At 55.9% G+C, this 18,460-nt stretch overlaps 1 protein-coding gene across 1 annotated transcript; it reads right to left on the reverse strand.

Annotated features, from left to right (window-relative positions):
• Window positions 1–1,671: 1,671 nt before the first annotated feature.
• PWWP2B (PWWP domain containing 2B) lies at window positions 1,672–18,230 on the reverse strand. Its single transcript, XM_066323379.1, is given in 4 exon segments — window positions 1,672–2,155; window positions 12,147–13,842; window positions 18,054–18,184; window positions 18,186–18,230. Coding segments are annotated over 3 exon segments (1,839 nt in total). The 5' UTR covers window positions 18,216–18,230; the 3' UTR covers window positions 1,672–2,155; window positions 12,147–12,164.
• Between the last annotated feature and the right edge of the window lie 230 nt (window positions 18,231–18,460).

The following is an 18,460-nucleotide window of genomic DNA, read 5'->3' on the forward strand; positions in this document are numbered from 1 at the left end:
TTGCAGGATGACCCTGGGCTGAGCAAACCCTCCCGAGGCATCTCCTGAGCCAAGCCTAGGGAGAACCAGCGGCCCCACATGTGAGGTATCACAGCTCCCTCCCAGCCAGCAGACACTGAACAGCTGGGCTGAAGAATGCTCCTGCCTGCTCATGGGACCCCAGTGCCACGGGCTGCTGCTCAGGAACACAGCCAGCACTCACCCTGTCCTTGGAGACATCTCCTCCAACCTTGGAGCAGCGTTCCACACGTTGGTGGAGCAGCCCTGCACTGGAGATGGGAGCAGACAAGTGCTTTTCCTGGGAGTAGTGAGGAGTGGGTCCTGGTTAATTTTGTTTGCCTTTTAAAATTCTTTTTTAAGTGAACAGAAGGATGCTTGTAGCTCCCTGCAGCTCACTGCTGTACTGCTACAGCCAAACGCTTGGCAGCACTTTTGGGCAGGAGTTTTGCACAATGCACAACTGTGTGAGCAGAAGACACAAAAACCACCTCACAGCCGCCAGGTCAGCCCGGGCCCAGCTCGAGAAGATGCTAGAACAAACCCCACAGAGTCCCTGAGGCCCGAGGAGCTAAGAAAGGCAGGGCTGTTCCTCCCGGAGCAGGAGCACTCCCAGCACAGGAGCACCTCTGCCAGCCTGGGTAAACACCCGCTGCACAAAGGCTTCACACAAGGTGCAGGAACACATCTCCTGCTGTGTACTGCTGTCCTTCTTGCACTTATTTTTGGAAAACAGGAAGCTCATTGATTTGTTTGCAGAGGTGACCAGAATGGGCCCTGGTAGACAGCTGTCCTGGCTCAACAGCTCCTGCTCTGCAGCACAGCCTTCCTGCTGCTCCAAGGGGTGCAGGCTCCGCTCAGGGAGCCTGGCCTGACACTCTGCACAAGGGTTTTGGTGCTGAGCTCTCCTTGTGACACTTTGCTGCTGAAAGGGGAAGCTCTGACCTCTCTTGCTGACATTCAGAGACCACAGTGTGAAGCAGCACAAAGCAGGAAAACACGAGCCCGTGTGATTTCCGACCCTCTAAGGCAGCAGAGTTCATCCCTGTGTTTGCTGCAGCACATCCAGCTGGCAGGAAGCAGGATCAGTGCACAGATCCTGCAGCTCCAAGGCAACCTCCCACAGCCAGACAGCACTTCACAGAGCAGGGACACGCTGAACTGTTTTCTCCAGCACCTCGAATTAATGTCTCTGGACTGAGGGAGCCCAAGGAAAGGCTAGACTAATGCAAACCCAAAACACGAACTGATACAGTTCCAAAATCCTGTCCATAGGTCACTTCAGTTTGAATTTGGCAACAAGGCTGTTGGTTGGCTGGTTTAGAATCGTGCATCACCTCTTGGTCGTGGGTAGGGAGAGGATTCTCTGTGCAACATGTTCAAAGGACCTTAACTCTCACTCATGGAGCGTGAACATCCAAGTTCACGCTGATATTCCCGTTCAGTTCAGAACATGGATTCCCCCTGCCTGGGGCCAGCGGCTCAGCACAAACCCTGTGCAAGCAGCGAGGGCAGGCCCAGGCTGTGCTGCTCCTCCAGGTGACTTGGACAGCCCGGGGACAGGACCCAAGGACATCCAGCCACCAGCACTGCTTGTCCATGGACCTGGAACCACTGATTGTCTTGCTGTGCAGCAAACACACGGGAAATTGGAACATGCAATGAGAGGCACGCTTGTGTGTTGCACATCTTCCAAGGTTTAATAGACACAAAGTGAGTCCATTGGACTGAAGACACTACAATGATTTCATTCTATTGCATGTCCTGACCCAATTACATTTCTCAGAGTACAGTATTGAACGACAGTTCGGTAGCTTGAAAATTACCAAGTGTGTGAAATCTGTAAGTAAAATAAGCAGCAGCAATAATCTGGGGGGTTTTATCAAGAATAGCTAACTTTTAGGTAATAAATACATTCCGAGTTGTGGCCTTTGCTGTTCTCCTAGTTCACTGCCGTCCGACTGGTCGGGTTCTCGTGCCAGGGCCAGGTCTCCCGAAGCCTCTCCTGCCCCCCAGCAGTGCCTGTGGGCTGTGGGTGGCCCAGGGGCACTGCTGTGCCCAGCAGCCCCGTCCCGGGCCGTGGCCCCTCTCCTGCGGCACGGCCCGGCTCCACACTCGGGGCCCCTCCAGGAGAACAGCTGTGCTCGTCTTGGGTTACCTTGAAGAAAGCCAGAGAGGAGAGGTTACTGTGACAGAGCAGCAAGGCACACGCTGCTGCCTCCCTCTAAATATAGCCAGGAATTCTCCTGCTGCCAGCAGGCACAGCCAGCGGCGGCTGCAGCTCGGGGGGAAAGCTGCCAGGTTAACAACCCCAAACGGGAGAGGGACTTCTCCCCAAGACCGACACGATATGGATTTCAGTGATGATAATTAATCTCCAGTCTGGCTTACAGACTCCGCAGTCCCTCTCGGGGTGGGTTACTGTAGGTTAATCCACCACAAGTCCCCACGGAGCGTGCCACGTGAGGAACATCTGCCTCCACTTTCCGAGCACAAGCTACCAAATAGGATTACTCTGCCCCTGAGAGCAGGAGCTTTTCTAAGGACCTGCAGTGCTGGCTGTGGCCACAGTGCCCGAGGCAGAGCAGCCGTGCCCTGGCACTGCTGGGCCCCTGCAGGCTCCCCTGCCCTGCCCCACACAGAGAGCAGCACTGCGGGGCCCTTGGGGCAGCCAGTGTCCCTCCCCAGCCCCGTGCCACCCTGCTGTCACCTGCCCCCAGAGCAGCCACCAGACCCCGGGCTCAGGCTGGGAAAGGTGCAGCTCCTGAGAACAACGTGCCAGGCAAGGACCAGGGGAGGCCTCAGGTGTCCCCTGCACGCAGCAGGGACTCACACTGGCCCTGCAGGAGCCCTGAACAGCTCAAGGGGACAATCCTCTTGCCTTCAGGTGAAGAAACCAGAAGACACATGAACAACTCGGTGATCCAGCACCAAGTGAGAGAACAGAGACCTCCAGTGACACTTCACAGCTGCAGAAACATCACTGCTCCCAGGGCACTGCAGCTGCAGCAGCCCAGGGACATGACCAGCCCTAAGTCACACAACCACAGCAGCTCCAGCCGAGTTGGAAGACACCAGCTGGGATGTGTGTTCCTACACACAGCACTAACACCACAGAAGAGCAGATCAAAACCCTTCAAACCACCCCCAGCTGAGGTGTGTGACTTACAGAGCACAGTGAACCAAGAACACCAAACACAGGAAGAGGATCACAGCTCCAAAGCTGCTGACACGGCAGCAGCACTGCTCCTGCAGGCAGGGGACCCAAAGTGACACTGATTCACTCAGACTCAGCATCCAGAATGATCCTCAGCATTGCCCACACAATGCAGAACGCAAAGAGCTGATTCAATAGCCAGAACATCTGTCCCAAAAGCTGTATTCCAGAGAAGGGCTGCGATCAGCTTTCATACACTCCTTCGGTATTTGCAGGAACTGGGAGGTCTCACCCCAGGGCTCTGTTACCTGCAGCCAACAGAGGGTAAATTCATACCTAATCTTGCAGGGGAATCTATTTGTCTTCTGATGAACAGTGAGACTTTCAAGAACACACAACAATCTCACTTGCAGGTTTATCACCTTACACCTAGGAAAGCCTTTCTGAGGCCCAGGCACCTGGAACAATATCCCTCATGTGGCTTTCAAAGCACTGACCCTTTAGAGACAGATTACAGGGTGAGAAGATCTTGTCTAAACAGGAAAAAATGCATTTCCTGGCTGAGGAGGTAACAGCAAGCCCTCGGGTGCTCGGATTCTTTGGGATTTCTCACTGGGAGGAAGGAAGAATCACACCAGAGGTACGATGCCAAACAGGTCCCAGGGAAGGCTCCTGCCATTGCCAGGGCTCCTCCACAGGGACAGGGACAGGGACAGGGACAGGGACAGGGACAGGGACAGGGACAGGGACAGGGACAGGACAGGGACAGGGACAAACCTCAGCTGCCCTGGGAACTACCTGAGGGCAAACAGCAGCGATTGTCCTGGGGGAGCAGAAAGCTGGGGATACCAGCAACAAACTGAACAAGCTGCTTTACAACAGCTGGATGCTCCTGGGCTTGGAGTGCTGGAGCCTCAGCATGCAGCTGGCTCCCTGTGCCTAGGTGGGCACCTGGAACCCCCTGACTGGGCACCTGGAGCCCCCTGGGTGGGCACCTGGAACCCCCTGGGTGGGCACCTGGAACCCCCTAACTGGGCACCTGGAGCCCCCTGGGTGGGCACCTGGAGCCCCCTGGGTGGGCACCTGGAACCCCCTAACTGGGCACCTGGAATGCCCTGGGTGGGCACCTGGAATGCCCTGGGTGGGCACCTGGAACCCCCTGACTGGGCACCTGGAACCTCCTGGGTGGGCACCTGGAATGCCCTGGGTGGGCACCTGGAACCCTCTGACTGGGCACCTGGAACCCCCTGGGTGGGCACCTGGAATGCCCTGACTGGGCACCTGGAGCCCCCTGGGTGGGCACCTGGAATGCCCTGAGTGGGCACCTGGAACCCTCTGACTGGGCACCTGGAACCTCCTGGGTGGGCACCTGGAATGCCCTGGGTGGGCACCTGGAATGCCCTGGGTGGGCACCTGGAACCCCCTGACTGGGCACCTGGAACCTCCTGGGTGGGCACCTGGAATGCCCTGGGTGGGCACCTGGAACCCTCTGACTGGGCACCTGGAACCTCCTGGGTGGGCACCTGGAGCCCCCTGGGTGGGTCCTGGAGCTGCCGAGCTCTGCCCTGGGCACGAGGGGCACAGCCACCCCACGGGAGAGCCCTGGGGTCTGTGCAGACACAGCAGTTCCCATGTGTCCAGGAGGAGCTGCACACTGGCAGCCCCTCGTACACTCTCACTCCACCCCTGGAAAGCAGAGGTTTATGTTTAAAAAACCACTTGCAGCATGAAGCAGCAGCTGACGCTGCTCCAGGCACCCGTGGCCCACGTGTGAGTAACTAACACGACACGTGTGGGCTGAGCAGGACAGCCTGGGTGCTGAGCTGGGTGTCCAAAGGAGAGCCAAGGCACATCCCCTGAAGCCAAGTGCTTGTTCACAAATTTAAAAATGAAGTTTTGGATCAAATAAAGCCATTCATAAATCCAGACTGAGCAGCAGCAGAGTGCAGAAAACAATTTATCTTTGGAGGGTGCAGCACCCCAAGTGTGCCCAAGCAGCTTATTTTGAGGATTATTTTCTAATCATGAAGCAATTAACGGCAGGCTGTAATTGAGCATCAGCCCTCCTCTGGCCACCTCTCCTTGGGGGAAGTGCAGCCAGGCTGCTGCTGGCAGCTGAGTGGTGAAGTCCTTCCCCTGCCCTCCCCGCACAGGAGGAAGGAGAGCTGGGATCCCATCCCTGGCCCACGGGATGAGCTTTGGGAACTGTCTGCAGCTCTCAGGCCACCACAGCAGCCTGAGCAGGCTGGCAGCTGCCTTCTCCAACACTGCACTTCTCCAGCTCCATCATCCAAGCATCCCCGGGACAAATCCTGCACTGGGGGGCTCTGCCTTTGGAAAGGATCGTTTTCCACATGAATAAATGGCTCAGGTTATTGGCTTGCATCAAAACAGAGCAAGTCATCACTCACAGGGGAAGTCAAAGTAGTAATTTGCTACAATTCATTCATCTGCAGAGAGCACACAGGAAATACACTTCACAGAGAAACCCAGGCTGGCTGATCCTGCACTAGCACGGCCCGTTGCAGATCAAACAGGAACTGCTACATCAGTGAAGGCACCTGTCCTTTAGAAAGTCATCAGCTTAATGAGAAGAGGCCTCATTAACACCCAGCCAGCTCCTCCCTGCCAGAAACAGGCAGGCAGTGAGCAGGACAGGACACAGCTGATGTGGGGCACCAACAGGGTCATGTGGGAACAGCCCTGGCCCCAGGGACGCTCCCAGGCAGGTGAGGTCACGGGGATCTGCAGGCAGGGGAACACTTGTGCTGCCCACGGGCACCCTGAGGGGCAGCAGCACTGCCCCAGCCCTCACACACCAGTGGGACACGGTCACCTGTGCACACGGCAGGGTCCTGCTCTGTCACAGAAAGGCCCCGGAGGAGCAGGAGAGCACTGGCAGCTGACTGAGGAGCTGCTGTGGGCACGGGGCTGTGGCTATGAGGAGCACGAGCCCTCCAGGTATTAAGCTGAGGTATTAAGGCCCATCTGTGCCCTTGCTGCTGGACACCAGAAGCCTCTTTTAGCTGCACGTCACCTCAGGATGTGCAGAGTTCATTATCTGGCTAATGCAGAGCCCAAGTGTTCTGTGCAGGTAGAGGGAGCACACAGAACAGCTGCAGCAAGCAGATGTCAGTAAAACAAACCAGGCCCCATGTGCTGGTATAACCCCATCCAGCAGCAAGAACCGTGCAGCTGCTTGCTCTCTCCCCCTCCAGTGGACTGGGGAGAGCTGAAGGACAAGAGCTGGAGAACTCAGGAATTGAGACAGATAACTTAACAGGGCAAGCAAAAGCTGCACACACAAACAAAGCAAAACAAGAAATGAAATCCCTGCTTCTGTGGGCAGGCAGGTGTTCAGCCATCTCCAGGAGAACAGGGCCCTGTCACACCTCACCCTGACTTAGGAAAACAGACACTCCAAATGTCCCTCCTTCCTCGCCCCCTTAATGCACTAAGATGTCACATGGGCTGGAACAGCCCCTGGGCCACTTGGGGTCACCTGTCCTGGCTGTGTCCCCTCCCGACCTCCCTCAGCCCCTCAGCCCCTCCCCAGCACGGCTGCACCAGGGGCAGGAACAGCCTTGGCTCTGTGCAAGCCCTGCTCAGCAATAACAAAATCACCTCTGTTTTATCAGCCCTGTGCTCAGCACAAAGCCAAAACACAGCCCCAGACCAGTCACTGTGAGGAAAGGTAACTACCCCGGCCCAAACCAGCCCAGCTCCTGCTCATCTGCATCCAGTCCTCCAGGCCAGCAGCTCTGCCAGTCTGTCACAGCCAGCAGCAGAGCTTCTCACTCAGCCCACACACTCCTGCTCACCCTGATCCCAGCACCACGGATGGCAACTCGGGGATGAAACACAACACATCAAGGCTGGAAAACAACAGCTTGTGTGGTTTTCAACATTAGGAGCCTTCCTGTCAGTTGTTGGGATCAAAGTCCTGAACATGAGAAATATCCAATTGTTCAGGATGGGGCTTGGAGCAACCTGGGATAGTGGAAGGTGTCCCTGGCCATGGTGGGGGTGGAACAAAAGGATCTTCAAGGTATCTTCCAACCCAGAGCCTTCTGTGAGTGTAGATTTGTGTCCCATTGTGTCAGGCAGCCCCAGGAGCCAGTGGCAGTGCAGGCTGCTGTGTGAGGATCCTGTTTGTTCCTGCAGAGCACGGGCACCTTTCCCCACACAGAGCCACTGCCAAGTTCCCCCAAATCCCCTACTCCTTTTTGGCCCAAAGTAGCCTTTCTGAAAGCGCACCCTGGAGCTGCTCCACACTGTGCAAAGCCTAAAGCACCAGAGAGGCAGGAGGAGCTGTGAGCCCTGCCTGGGAGCCACAGAACTCCCTTGGGTGCCCCTTGCTGCCACCCTGCTGCTCTCCATGCTTGCTGGGAAAAGGGGAAGTGTAGCTGCAATTCAGTCGCCTCCACTTGAGTTCAAAAACCAAACGAGTAAATGAATGCAACTCAGGAAAACATACAGAAATTTTGTTTTTACTTTATTTGTAAAAGTTTTCAGAGAAACCAGTTTTTCCAGGTTCTTTGCCCACACATCTCTCCCATTTTCTGCCCTGAGACCCCAGCCCAGCCCCTGATGCTGTGTGGACACTGGGTGTCACTAGGGCTGGTGACACCCACCTGTCCTGCCCACTGTGGGCACACTGGGCCAGCAGAACCAGCAGAGAAGCTGCAGCTGGATCCTGGAGAGCCTGAGCAGCTCCCTGTGCTGCCAGGGGAGCCGCTGAGCCCCTGGGTGGATACAATCTCCTCCAGCAGCTGAGGTTACAGCTCCTGAAAGCTGATCCCACTCCTGGGCATGGGGCAGTTAGAAATAGCACAATGAGAGGCCTGCTGGCATTTCCAAGGAATAGCCCTGGGAGCAGAGAGGGGATGGGCAGGGGCCAGGGCTGGCAGGACGGGGAGCAGGGCCCCAGGAGTCTCCAAAGGGCTCCGGGGTGTCACCCAAGGTGCAGCTCCAAGCTCAGCACTGGGCACACAGGAATGCAGCACGCTCTACTCGGGACTGGCTCTCCCACCCTGCATTAGCATGCAGAGACGCTGACTCCCAGCTCTCTGCAGCAACACTGAGAAACAGTAATTAAGGTGGATGCCTGGTTTGAGTGGACTGAAGCATCTGGAAAGCAGGCCAAGAAACATCTCAAGCATTCATCTTCTCTGCTGAAATACTGCATGTCACCAGGCAGGTGTGTTAAAAAATACAGCTATCACACCAATCGTTTTATATGAACTAAGGCACAATATTTTTGTGCCACGGGTAGAGCAGAAGAGGGGAGGTAAGAGGCAAAGAGGAGTGATTTCTGCTGCTTCACCAGCTGCTGGCAGCAGCACTGGCTGCACGGACACACAGAGCCCTGAGCACCCCTGAAGGTGAAGTCACAATGTGATATTCCAGGTTTTACACTGGTGGCTTCTCCAGGCAGTGCAGCCAGCTCTGAGTTGGCTGCACACAGCAGCAGTGTGAGGGATGCCTTGATGGACTGACACTGAGGGTCTATTAAGCTCATAGCAGTTCAAATGAAAGCCTTCAGCATCTGCAAGTTTAATGGTTCCACAGTCACAGCTTGGGGACAGGGGAGACAGAGGAAGAATAAAGGATTTTCCGGACTGAAAAAGCAAAGGAATATACATCTTGTGAACTCGTTTCACGCAGAGATGTGGATGAAAACCTGCCAGCAGCTTTTAGTGGAGGTTTTACCGCATGTCTGTGTGCAGGGAAGGGGCATCTGCCATGAGGAGGTGCTCAGGAGGATCCCAGAGCAGCAGAGGCAGCCCTGCCAAGGGCCTGTCCCTGCAGGGACCCCTTAGGGAAAGGCAAACAGCTGTCACTCCAAGGCAGGGGCAGCTCTTTCCTGGTGCCTGGAGCTGGCTCCTTGCTGTCACACACCAGGGAAGCCACAGAGCAGCACCACAAGATGCTGAGCAGACATGTCTCTCCTGGCACTACTCTAAACCACGTCTTACGAGTTTGAGTTCTACAGGCTGCTACTCGGCCTCTTGTTTTTCCAGAAACTTGTTTTACTTAATTAAAACCCTGTCATTACCTGACTAGTACTTTCCTTGCAAAGAAACCCCAAGGACAAAGCAGTAACAACAAGAAGTGATCCTACCAGCTTTTCCAACTCAAACCGAGTTAAAAAAAAAAATAAATCAAATCCACTTTTTCCAGATTTGTGCATCCACAAATGACCTGCAGCGTTTGTACATTTTTCCAGCATCTACCCTCTGCAGAACACATCACATGCCAGAGGACAGAAAGTTTCACAACAGGAAGTGTCACCAGTCACAAAGTTCTGCTGTGCCCAGGACTGGCACGAGCAATTCAGTGCTGAGGGCACCTCACAGACTCCTGATGACAAAGCCCTTGGTGCTGCTGCTGCTGAAGCCTCAGCATGACAGGTTTATCGGGTTCCCATGAATATCACCAGGGTCCCCAGAGCTCTGGCTGCCCCTGGATCCCTGGCAGTGCCCAAGGCCAGGCTGGACACTGGGCTTGGAGCAGCCTGGGACAGTGGGAGGTGTCCCTGCCATGGAATGGGATAGACTTCAGTGTCCCTTCCAGCCCAAACCCTTTCATGCCATCCTTCAGGAAATGGGCAGCTGAAGGAAACATTTCAGTTCTACCTTGTGGAAAATCAAGGAAAGCAACAAAATTCAATCCTCCTGCAAGGAGAGAATTGGGTACAGACAATTCTCTGAAATAATGAGCAGTTTTAGAAGTGATGTACCAAAACTCCAGGCATGCTGGTCTGATTGGGAATCTAGGTAAATGTGACATGTGGAACACAGGAAGTTGTGCAGTTCTGCTTTTCTAGTTCTGCAGTTCTTTATCCAACAGTCCCCAGCCTGGCAGGCTGCACTGGCAGCTCAGCCCAGACGTGTAAGGCAGGAAATCCCCTGTGGAAAGGCAGCTGAGGAGGCCAACACAGCAGCCATACCTGATAAATCCGTGTGCCCATAGACACGTGCAGAGCTTTGGCTGAAGAGCACAGAGGGAAGGGGGGCTTTGGTCTAATCCAGGCCATCCCACCATTTTCTCATCCACACGTTCTCCAGCTGTTCTCTGCCCCGTTTCCAGACCTGCTGTGTACCCGTAGCTCAGATCCCATCGTGTCCCTGGAGCAAGGGCCCTTCTCCTCCTGGAGGCCCTGTCCCCACCCTGGCTGGGCCCTCCTGGAACCAGCAGCCAGAGTTCCCTGCAGCTGCTGTGAGGGGCCAACCATCCTCCCACCCTGACCTCAGCCCTGGGCCGGGGGCTCCTCCTGGCCACAGCTCTGCTGCTCCCCAGGCACTGACAGGCACAGCCAGCCTGTCTGAAGCTTCAGGTGCTCCTTGGAGCTGTCCCTTCTCCTGCAGTGGGCCAGCCCACCAGGACCACAGGGGCAAGGGCAGGAGGCATGATGACATCCATCACCTTGGCCCAAACTGCTCACACACACACTGAAGGCAGCTCTGAGGATGAAGTTTGCTGCTCTTCAACAGAGCACTGTCCAGACAGGAGCCATGGACTGGCCAGGACTCTTCCACTGGCAAGGACAGTACATTCTGGGCAGCAGGTTTATTTATACTCCTGATCTAGCTAATAGGAATTTGGGTCCAATCCAAACACTCTTGATATAATAAAGTCCTTAGCCAGAGTTAAGCAGCAGCTCTACGGGCAAGATCAAGGAGGAAGCTGAAATGCTGCTGCTGCAGTTGTCCAGACACCCTGAGCACACAGCAGGAGTGTGTCATGCTCTGGTTACTGACTCCAGCCAGGCTTGCTGGGATGGAGTCACAACCCAAGCAAAGCAAGTCCTTCATCACCCTCAAGCAAGGGGTGAAGTCCCATGACAGAGGGTATGAAAAAAACCCCTTTTCCCATCAGGATTCCATGAGCACTGACCATCCCAGTCCCCCTGCATTATGACAGTTCAGATAAAGAAGAGAGGCCAGAGAAGCAGCAATGACTTGCTCACAGAGTCCCTCAAGCATGAAACAGAGCAGAGCATTCAGGGGCCAACATAATAAACACTGCATAAAGCACGGCCTTTGACACAAGGCTCTTCCTAGTGATACCTCTGGTTTTTGACAAAAAGTCAATCCCTGCCCTTGTCTAATACCATCACAGCTGAGGTCTTGTCTGGACAGTGAGGACTGAAAGGTTGTGAAATGATTCCAGGTTTTATCCAAGTCACTGGATTTTCCCATGGACTTTTATTCCCAGTCACACCACATCCTGTATTTTCAGGTACCAAATTTTCATCCCAGGCAGATTATTTGATGAGAAAGGGAAACCCATCCCCATCCATTACAGAGAATCAACTCTCACATTTTCCTTCCCACCTAATGTCCTCACACAGAGGTGAAGCCCAAAGGAATTTAATTTGATCCAGGCCATTCCCCAGAGAAACACCGAAAATTTAGGTACAAACCAAACCTCAAGTACTGTGAGAGATACTGAAATATTGCTGCCCAAAGACAGTTTTTGGTACAATCATTGTGAGGAGCCATAAAAGGCCTTTGCAAGAAATCCAAACCAGAGGGATCAGAGGGAGAGGAGCAAAGGGCCCAGGGGCCCTGGACTGTAACAGGTACTGCTGGGCACAGACATATGATAAATGTCATCTGAATTCCAGTGAGTTTTAGCTCTTTGACCCAAGGAAAGTGTAAGCCTAGGAGCTGTAAGTGTCTCAGGCACACAGCTACAGGTCTGTCAGCTCTCTGAACAGGCAGTGCTGCCTCCTCACAGCAGCCTGCCTGGCCTGCACTTCCCTCTGGGAACAGAGGCTCCAGTTCCCACGGTCCCCAAAAGAGTCTGGAATCAAAGCTTCTCACCGCCTCTGGAATCAGCCCACCAACTAACAGCCGAGCACTGAGATCTCACAATTGTCAATCTCAGATTTAATGGGAAAACAAACGCAAACAAATAGCGGAATACAGATTAAAAAAGCACCGGGAGGCTTTTCATGGCAAGCATTAGTCTGGCAATCACTCACCTGATACTGGAGGCAGAGTTATGTCTCAAACTGTGTTAAGAGATCTCGTATTTCTGGAGTCAGGTGCTCGACTGCCTTGGCAGCCTCCGTGATGGCTTTCCGGTACATCCCTTTCTTCTTGCGATTAAACCGCAGTTTGAAAAACTCCGAGAAAGGAGAGAGTTTCGACACAGACAAGAAGGAGGTCGTGGGAGAACCAAACCAGGACACTTTAGCTTCTCGCCACGAAGGCTCCCCGTTTTCCTTCTGGCTGAGGTTTATGTCGAGAACACGCGCTGGCCACCACGGAAACCCGTGAATTTTACCCCAGACAATATCCCCCACTGAAACAGTCCTTCCGTCTTCCGTAACGCATTTAGACACACTCTGGGTGTGCAGTCTGACTGTCAGGGGCGGCACAATTTTACGCTCATCTTTTGAAGACGAAGAGACGGAGGCATCATCACCAGGCAGAAAGTCAAACAGTTCTGGTGATGTCACTTCCGAACTAGAAGACTTGGATTCGTCTAGACTGTCATTGCTACACACCGATAAACTAGAAGAATCTGCTTTTCTTTTACGGTAATTCATGAGGAAAGCCAAGTTATCGTGTCCATCTTTACCCTGGGGAAACCTTTTAAAGTCGTCATCTTCGCCCGAACTGCCTGAAGAGATCTCGGCCAAGCTTCTGTCGGTGGACTCGTCATTGTAGAACGCCCCAGGATTGGGCTCCCTGCTGTTCTGGAGGACGTTGATCTCATCTATCAGTTCTGCCTTATAAATTGAAACGCTCTGACCGTCGTTGATGCGGTGGGGCTTCAGCCGGATCTTTGGGGGTGGGACATCCACGCTGGAATGCACCGGCCGCGTCAGCTTCAGTTTTGGAATGGAAGCGAGCTGGCTGCCTGCTGACTTGTCCATGAAACATTTGGTTTGTCGACACCGTTCAGAGTCCCTGGTCTCCTCTTGGTCCCCGGCCCCGTTCTGCAGCGCTCGCTCCGCACAGAACGGTTTGACGGAGCCGTGAACCCGGGAAGGGATTTTCACCACCTCGCCTTTCCCTTGCGGAGTGCTGTAGGATATCTTTATAACCGGCGTGCGATGCACCAGCTCCCCGGAAAACTTCTCATCCTCCCTCTTCTCTCTCTTGTTCCTCTTCTCCGCGTACTCAGAGTCGCCGTGCTTCTTCTGCTCCTTGTCCTGGACGCTCAGCTTCCTCCTGGCCTTGGCGTTCTGCCGCGGCGCGCCGGCGTCCTCGGGGTTCAGCGTGTTCTTGCACTTCTCGCAGAGCACCTGCCGGGGCCGCAGCCGGATGGTGCTCATGATGAGCCTGCCCGGGTCCCTGTTGCGCGACAGGCGCCTCCTCGTCCTCTTGATGGTGCGCGGCGGCGGCTGCGGGACCCACTGGTGGTAGGTGTGCCGCAGCCACAGCGGCCGCGGGAACGGGGCCCCCTCGAAGTAGGGCGGGTACGGCGGCACGCCGCCCGGCGCCGGCAGCACCGAGGGCACGGGCAGCAGCGGCGGCAGCGGCTCCTCCGCGCCGCCCTGCGCGGGCTGGGGGCCCTGGGGACCCTGGGGACCCTGGGCGGGCTGGGGGCCCGCGGGCTGCGGCTCCGGCTCGCCCCGTGCCCCCGCAGCGCAGGCACCGTCAGCGCAGGCACCGGCCGGCGGCTCCTCGTGCTTGGGGAAGGAGGACGGCAGGCAGAACAATCCGGACCTAGAGCGGGGTGAGAGAAGGGCAGGGAGGGAAAGAAACAAGAGTCAGGAGCTTTGAAAGGCGCTTCTCCTGGAAGCCAAAAGATCCCAACGTCCCACAGCCTCAGTACGGAGAACTCAACACCTTCTCTCGACTTTGGAAGAACGAGCAGCCAATTCTGCCACTGACAAAGGTAACAGCAGTGCAGAAATTTGGTGAGGTGTCCCGCTCTTCTTCCAGAAAAGGCACAGGGATCAAACTCTCTATTTCTATGAACTGTTTGCACAAAGTTTTGCTCTAAGCAGTTGTTAGCTTCAGCTCACGAAGCAGTTTACTGCATCAGCAGGCTGACAGGGCGGGAGGAGGGATGTGATATGGACTACCCTAGGAGCTGAGAAACTGCCCTTCCTCTCACTGTAGATGCATGGCTGATTTTCCAGTTTGTCATCCTAAGCCTGAACACCTTGACTAGAGTGGGTAACTCCCACAGGTTCACCAGGACACAGCTCTGCTCCTCTTGCCTGCTCTCTCCAAATTCAGGTGTTTGGTAACATAAGACACCCACTACTCCTTCACAACAGCAGGGTTAACAAGGACGATGTTCTGTCCTTCAGTACCAAGTCTCATTACAGGCCAGCAAAGCACACACACAGTATCTTGCCTGGATATTGGCAAAACCAAATCCTCTGAAATGCTGAAACTCACAACTGCAATCCACGTCTCCAGAATGTATGAATTTATGCCCTTGGCCTGACACTGGAGATATTATGCTAACACAGCACTGGAACAGATTCTGCTCTGAAACACTGACTCTGACTGGGCAATGCTCACTGCCTTGGCTTTCCAGAGACACTTCTGCAACAACACACCGTCAGTGAAGTGTGGAGGCTTTTAAAATATTAACAAAATGTGGTATAGGAGAGTTACAAAGAAGAGACAAAGGAATGGGGAACAGGTACAGACCCAATACAGGGTTTGGATGCCACATTCCCATTCCCCGCCTTGCCAGCCATTGCTTTCTTTCCCATCACCCCAAGGACCCTCCCTGAGGCAAGGGAGGAGTGTCTTGGTGGTGTCACAGAGAGGGACTTTGGTGAGCATTAGCAGAAGGGGACTAAAGAGGAGCGAAGGCATCCACTCAGTGCCACACCTCTCACCAAAAGCCACTGCCGAGGGTTTCCCGACAGTCAGGAGCCTCCAAAGTCCTTCCCCATTACTGAGAAAGTGCAACAACCTGCTGTTAAATGACAGTTTAACTGGGAAAGGATTAAGCTGTTGAAATCACATAATTTGGAACAAAATATTTTTGTTCTAAGAGACTTTTTTAAACAGAAACAACCAAGAATGTAGGTGTCTTTAAATGACAACCCAGAAAACCAGTTTTGCACAGCCAGACAGAGATGTTGGCACCATTGACAATCCAAAGTGAGACCATTTCTGAATGAAATGATGGCTATAAATTATGGCTATTTTATGCAGTGACACGGCATGACTTGGTCACAACAGAAAACTGCTCCTCATGCAGACACAAGCCCAGTCCCAGGTGTCACCTGGGCCAGGCACCAGCTCAGCAGGGAGCTGTTAGAAACATGGGGACAAACCTCTCAGTGAGGCCTCTTGGGAAAGGACAAGGGGTGATGGCTTCCCACTGCCAGAGGGCAGGGCTGGGTGGGATTTTGGGCAGGAATTGTTCCCTGGCAGGGTGGGCAGGGCTGGCACAGCTGTGGCTGCCCCTGGATCCCTGGCAGTGCCCAAGGCCAGGCTGGACACTGGGGTTGGAGCCCCTGGGACAGTGGGAGGTGTCCCTGCCATGGCAGGGGCTGAAACAGGATGAGCTTTAAGGTCCCTTGCAATCCAAGCCACTCTGGGATTCTGTGATTAAAGCAGCAGGAAATACTGCTGATGGGATTTCACTCTGCTTGTAATCCCCCTTTCTGGGGCAGCTGCAGCCAACCGGACTCGGTTACCTCAATCCAGTCTCTGCTTGGTACAGGAGATGCCATCCTCGGTTATTTATGCCCCTGCATAATTAAAACCCAACTTTTATAGCTCAGCTGCAGCAAAACTACCAAATCTTGTTACCAGAAACACTATAACTGCATTGAAACCTCGACTTAAACACGGACACTACTGAGCTCACTGTGAGCAGAGCCAATTGATTGGAAGCAAGTAAGTGCCAGTGACTGGGCAGGCCCCGGTGCTGCTGCATCATCCGGGCTGGGGCAGGAAGGGACACGAGCACTTTTCTCTGCAAATAACTCCCCAGCAGCTGGAAGGTGAGGCATGACTGCTCCCTACACCCCTGCATTCCTAAAGGCACAGGGCACAGGCAGGGGACAGGAAGGGCACAGAGTCCTGCTGCCCACGGGCTGATCTCCTGCAAACCCAGGCCGGCAGTTCGGGGTTCAAACCTGCACCTGCCTTTGTGGCAAAATACCAGAGGTGTCCAGCTGGGACCTGGGTGGCCAGGGGTGCCCTGGGTGCTCAGGGTGGCAGGCCTTCCTCCTGTTCAGCTCCCCACAGCACTCACTACAGCTCAGGAGAAATAATCTCGGCATTACAGATCGTGTTGGAAGAGACCTTAAAAATCCTCCAGTTCCAATTCTCCTGCCCTGGGCTGGGATGTCATTCATTAGACAAGTTGCTCCAAGCCCTGTCCAAGCTGACCTTGAACACTTTCAGGGACAGGGCAGCCACAACTAAGTAAAACAGATTCATCTACTGCTGAAACCACTTTAAACCACAAAAGCAAGCTGAAGAACTACCACACAGACCCTCCTTCCCTTTTGGGGCAATCTCCTCTTTCTATGCAGGTGTAACACCCTGCTCTGGTGGCTCCTCTCCTGCTGGTCCTGTTCACTGCCCCGGGGGTCCAGGCTGGGCACAGGTGACCCCTGCACAGGGACAAGCTGGTGGGACACAGCTCCATCAGCCAGGCAGCAGCAGCAGGAGGAGAAACAGCTCTGCCACATATCCATTTCAGGCACTCTGGGTTCCAAGTGGATAAATTCCTGCTGCCTTTGGGACACATCCTGACCTTCACCTTCCAGTCACTGCCAGGCTGACTGCTGTGCTCTGCTGCAGGATGAACAAGATCTCTCCTCCCCTCCACACCCCAGGCCTGGGATGACTGCAGTGCTCCAAGTCCCCAGGGTCTGCCAGGACACAGAGTCCCCTCAGAGCTGAGCAGAGGCTGTGGGTCTCACCTGGTGCTGCCACCCCACGCCAGCACAGACCAGCCAGTGCTGGGCACCACCACGGGCAGGATGCAGCACTGGGGACAGCCACAGAAGGAGCAGTGACCTTTGGGGACGGCCCCAGTGCTCAGAGGACATCCACTGTCCTCGCACCCAGACCAGATCAGTGTCACCACCGACAGGGCTGGGGCAGCACCAGGCTGCAGAGCTGCCTTAAAGCCTGGGAAAAACACCCATGTGCTTGTTTCCTGGACCCACGGGGGGCACGGGGAGGAAGAAAGATGAAGAAAAATAATGGACGAAGGTTAGGGTGAAAACAAATAAGTAAAAGAAATGTCACTGCAGAGGAAGACAACTGAAACGGGAGAAGGCAGCAAGAGCTGGTTTAGGGGCTCGAGGGACACGGAGTGCTCAGGCTGGCACCAGACCCCAGGGTGGGCTTCTGGACTCTGCACAGCGCTAGGCGCCTGAACGCTTTTGAAAATCCGGCTCCGATTTTCCGGGCTAGCCGCGTGAAATTAAATAAATGACCAACACGAAGCTCAGAATTCCTGCGTGGCACATCCCGCGGGCCGGATCAGAGGAGTGAGGCCGCCGTGCCCCACGCAGCGCTGACTGTCCCTCAGCCGGCACGGGACCGTCCCCGCGGCTGGCAGAGCACGGCACTCGGCCCGGCCCCGCGGTGCCGTCCCCCGGGAGCCGGGCAGGTGCGGACACGGGCCCGCCGAGCACAGCCGCACCGGGGCCCTGTGAAGAGGCGTCCCCGCGGCCCGGCCGCCTCACGGCCCACGGCACGGCCGGCTCCCGGCGGGGCCCTGCCGGGGCAGCTCCGGCCGCCGAGGGCAGCCGAGGGCCGGCCCCGGCGGGACACGCTCCCGGGGCCACGTGCGGGCCCGCGGCCGCTCCGGCCGCACGGAGCGCCGCTCCGCCCCCGCCGCGGGCCCCGCCGCTTTGTCCCGCCCGGCCCCACAAAGGCCGCGGGGCCCCGCCGCCCCGGCCCCGCTCCCGCCGCGGCCCCGGCGTCCCCGGCCGCACCTCTTGGAGCAGTCCAGCAGCACGCCGGTGAAACGCCGCTCCCCGCAGCTCAGCGTCACCACCAGCGTGTCGTTCACCATCTGCTCCACCAGCACCGGCACCCACGCGCCCACCCGCGGCGGCGCCGCCCCCCGCCGCGTCCCCCGCCCCGGGCTCGGCCATGCTCCCGCCGCTCCCCGCCGGCGGGGCCCTGGGCCGGGCCGTGCCGTGACCTCACGGAGCGCCCGCCGCCGCCGCGCGTGACGTCACGGCCCCGCCCCGCCACCGGGCACGTGCGTCGGACGGGGCGGGGCGGGGCCGGGAGGGGCGGGGCCGGGAGGGGCGGGGCCTGCTCCGAAGGGGCGGGGCCGGGCTGGGGGCGGGGCCGGCACCTCGCGCCACCTGGCGGCCGAGCGGCGCATCGGCAC

The sequence above is a fragment of the Sylvia atricapilla genome, chromosome 8, assembly GCF_009819655.1.
Source record: "Sylvia atricapilla isolate bSylAtr1 chromosome 8, bSylAtr1.pri, whole genome shotgun sequence".
Taxonomy (NCBI): domain Eukaryota; kingdom Metazoa; phylum Chordata; class Aves; order Passeriformes; family Sylviidae; genus Sylvia; species Sylvia atricapilla.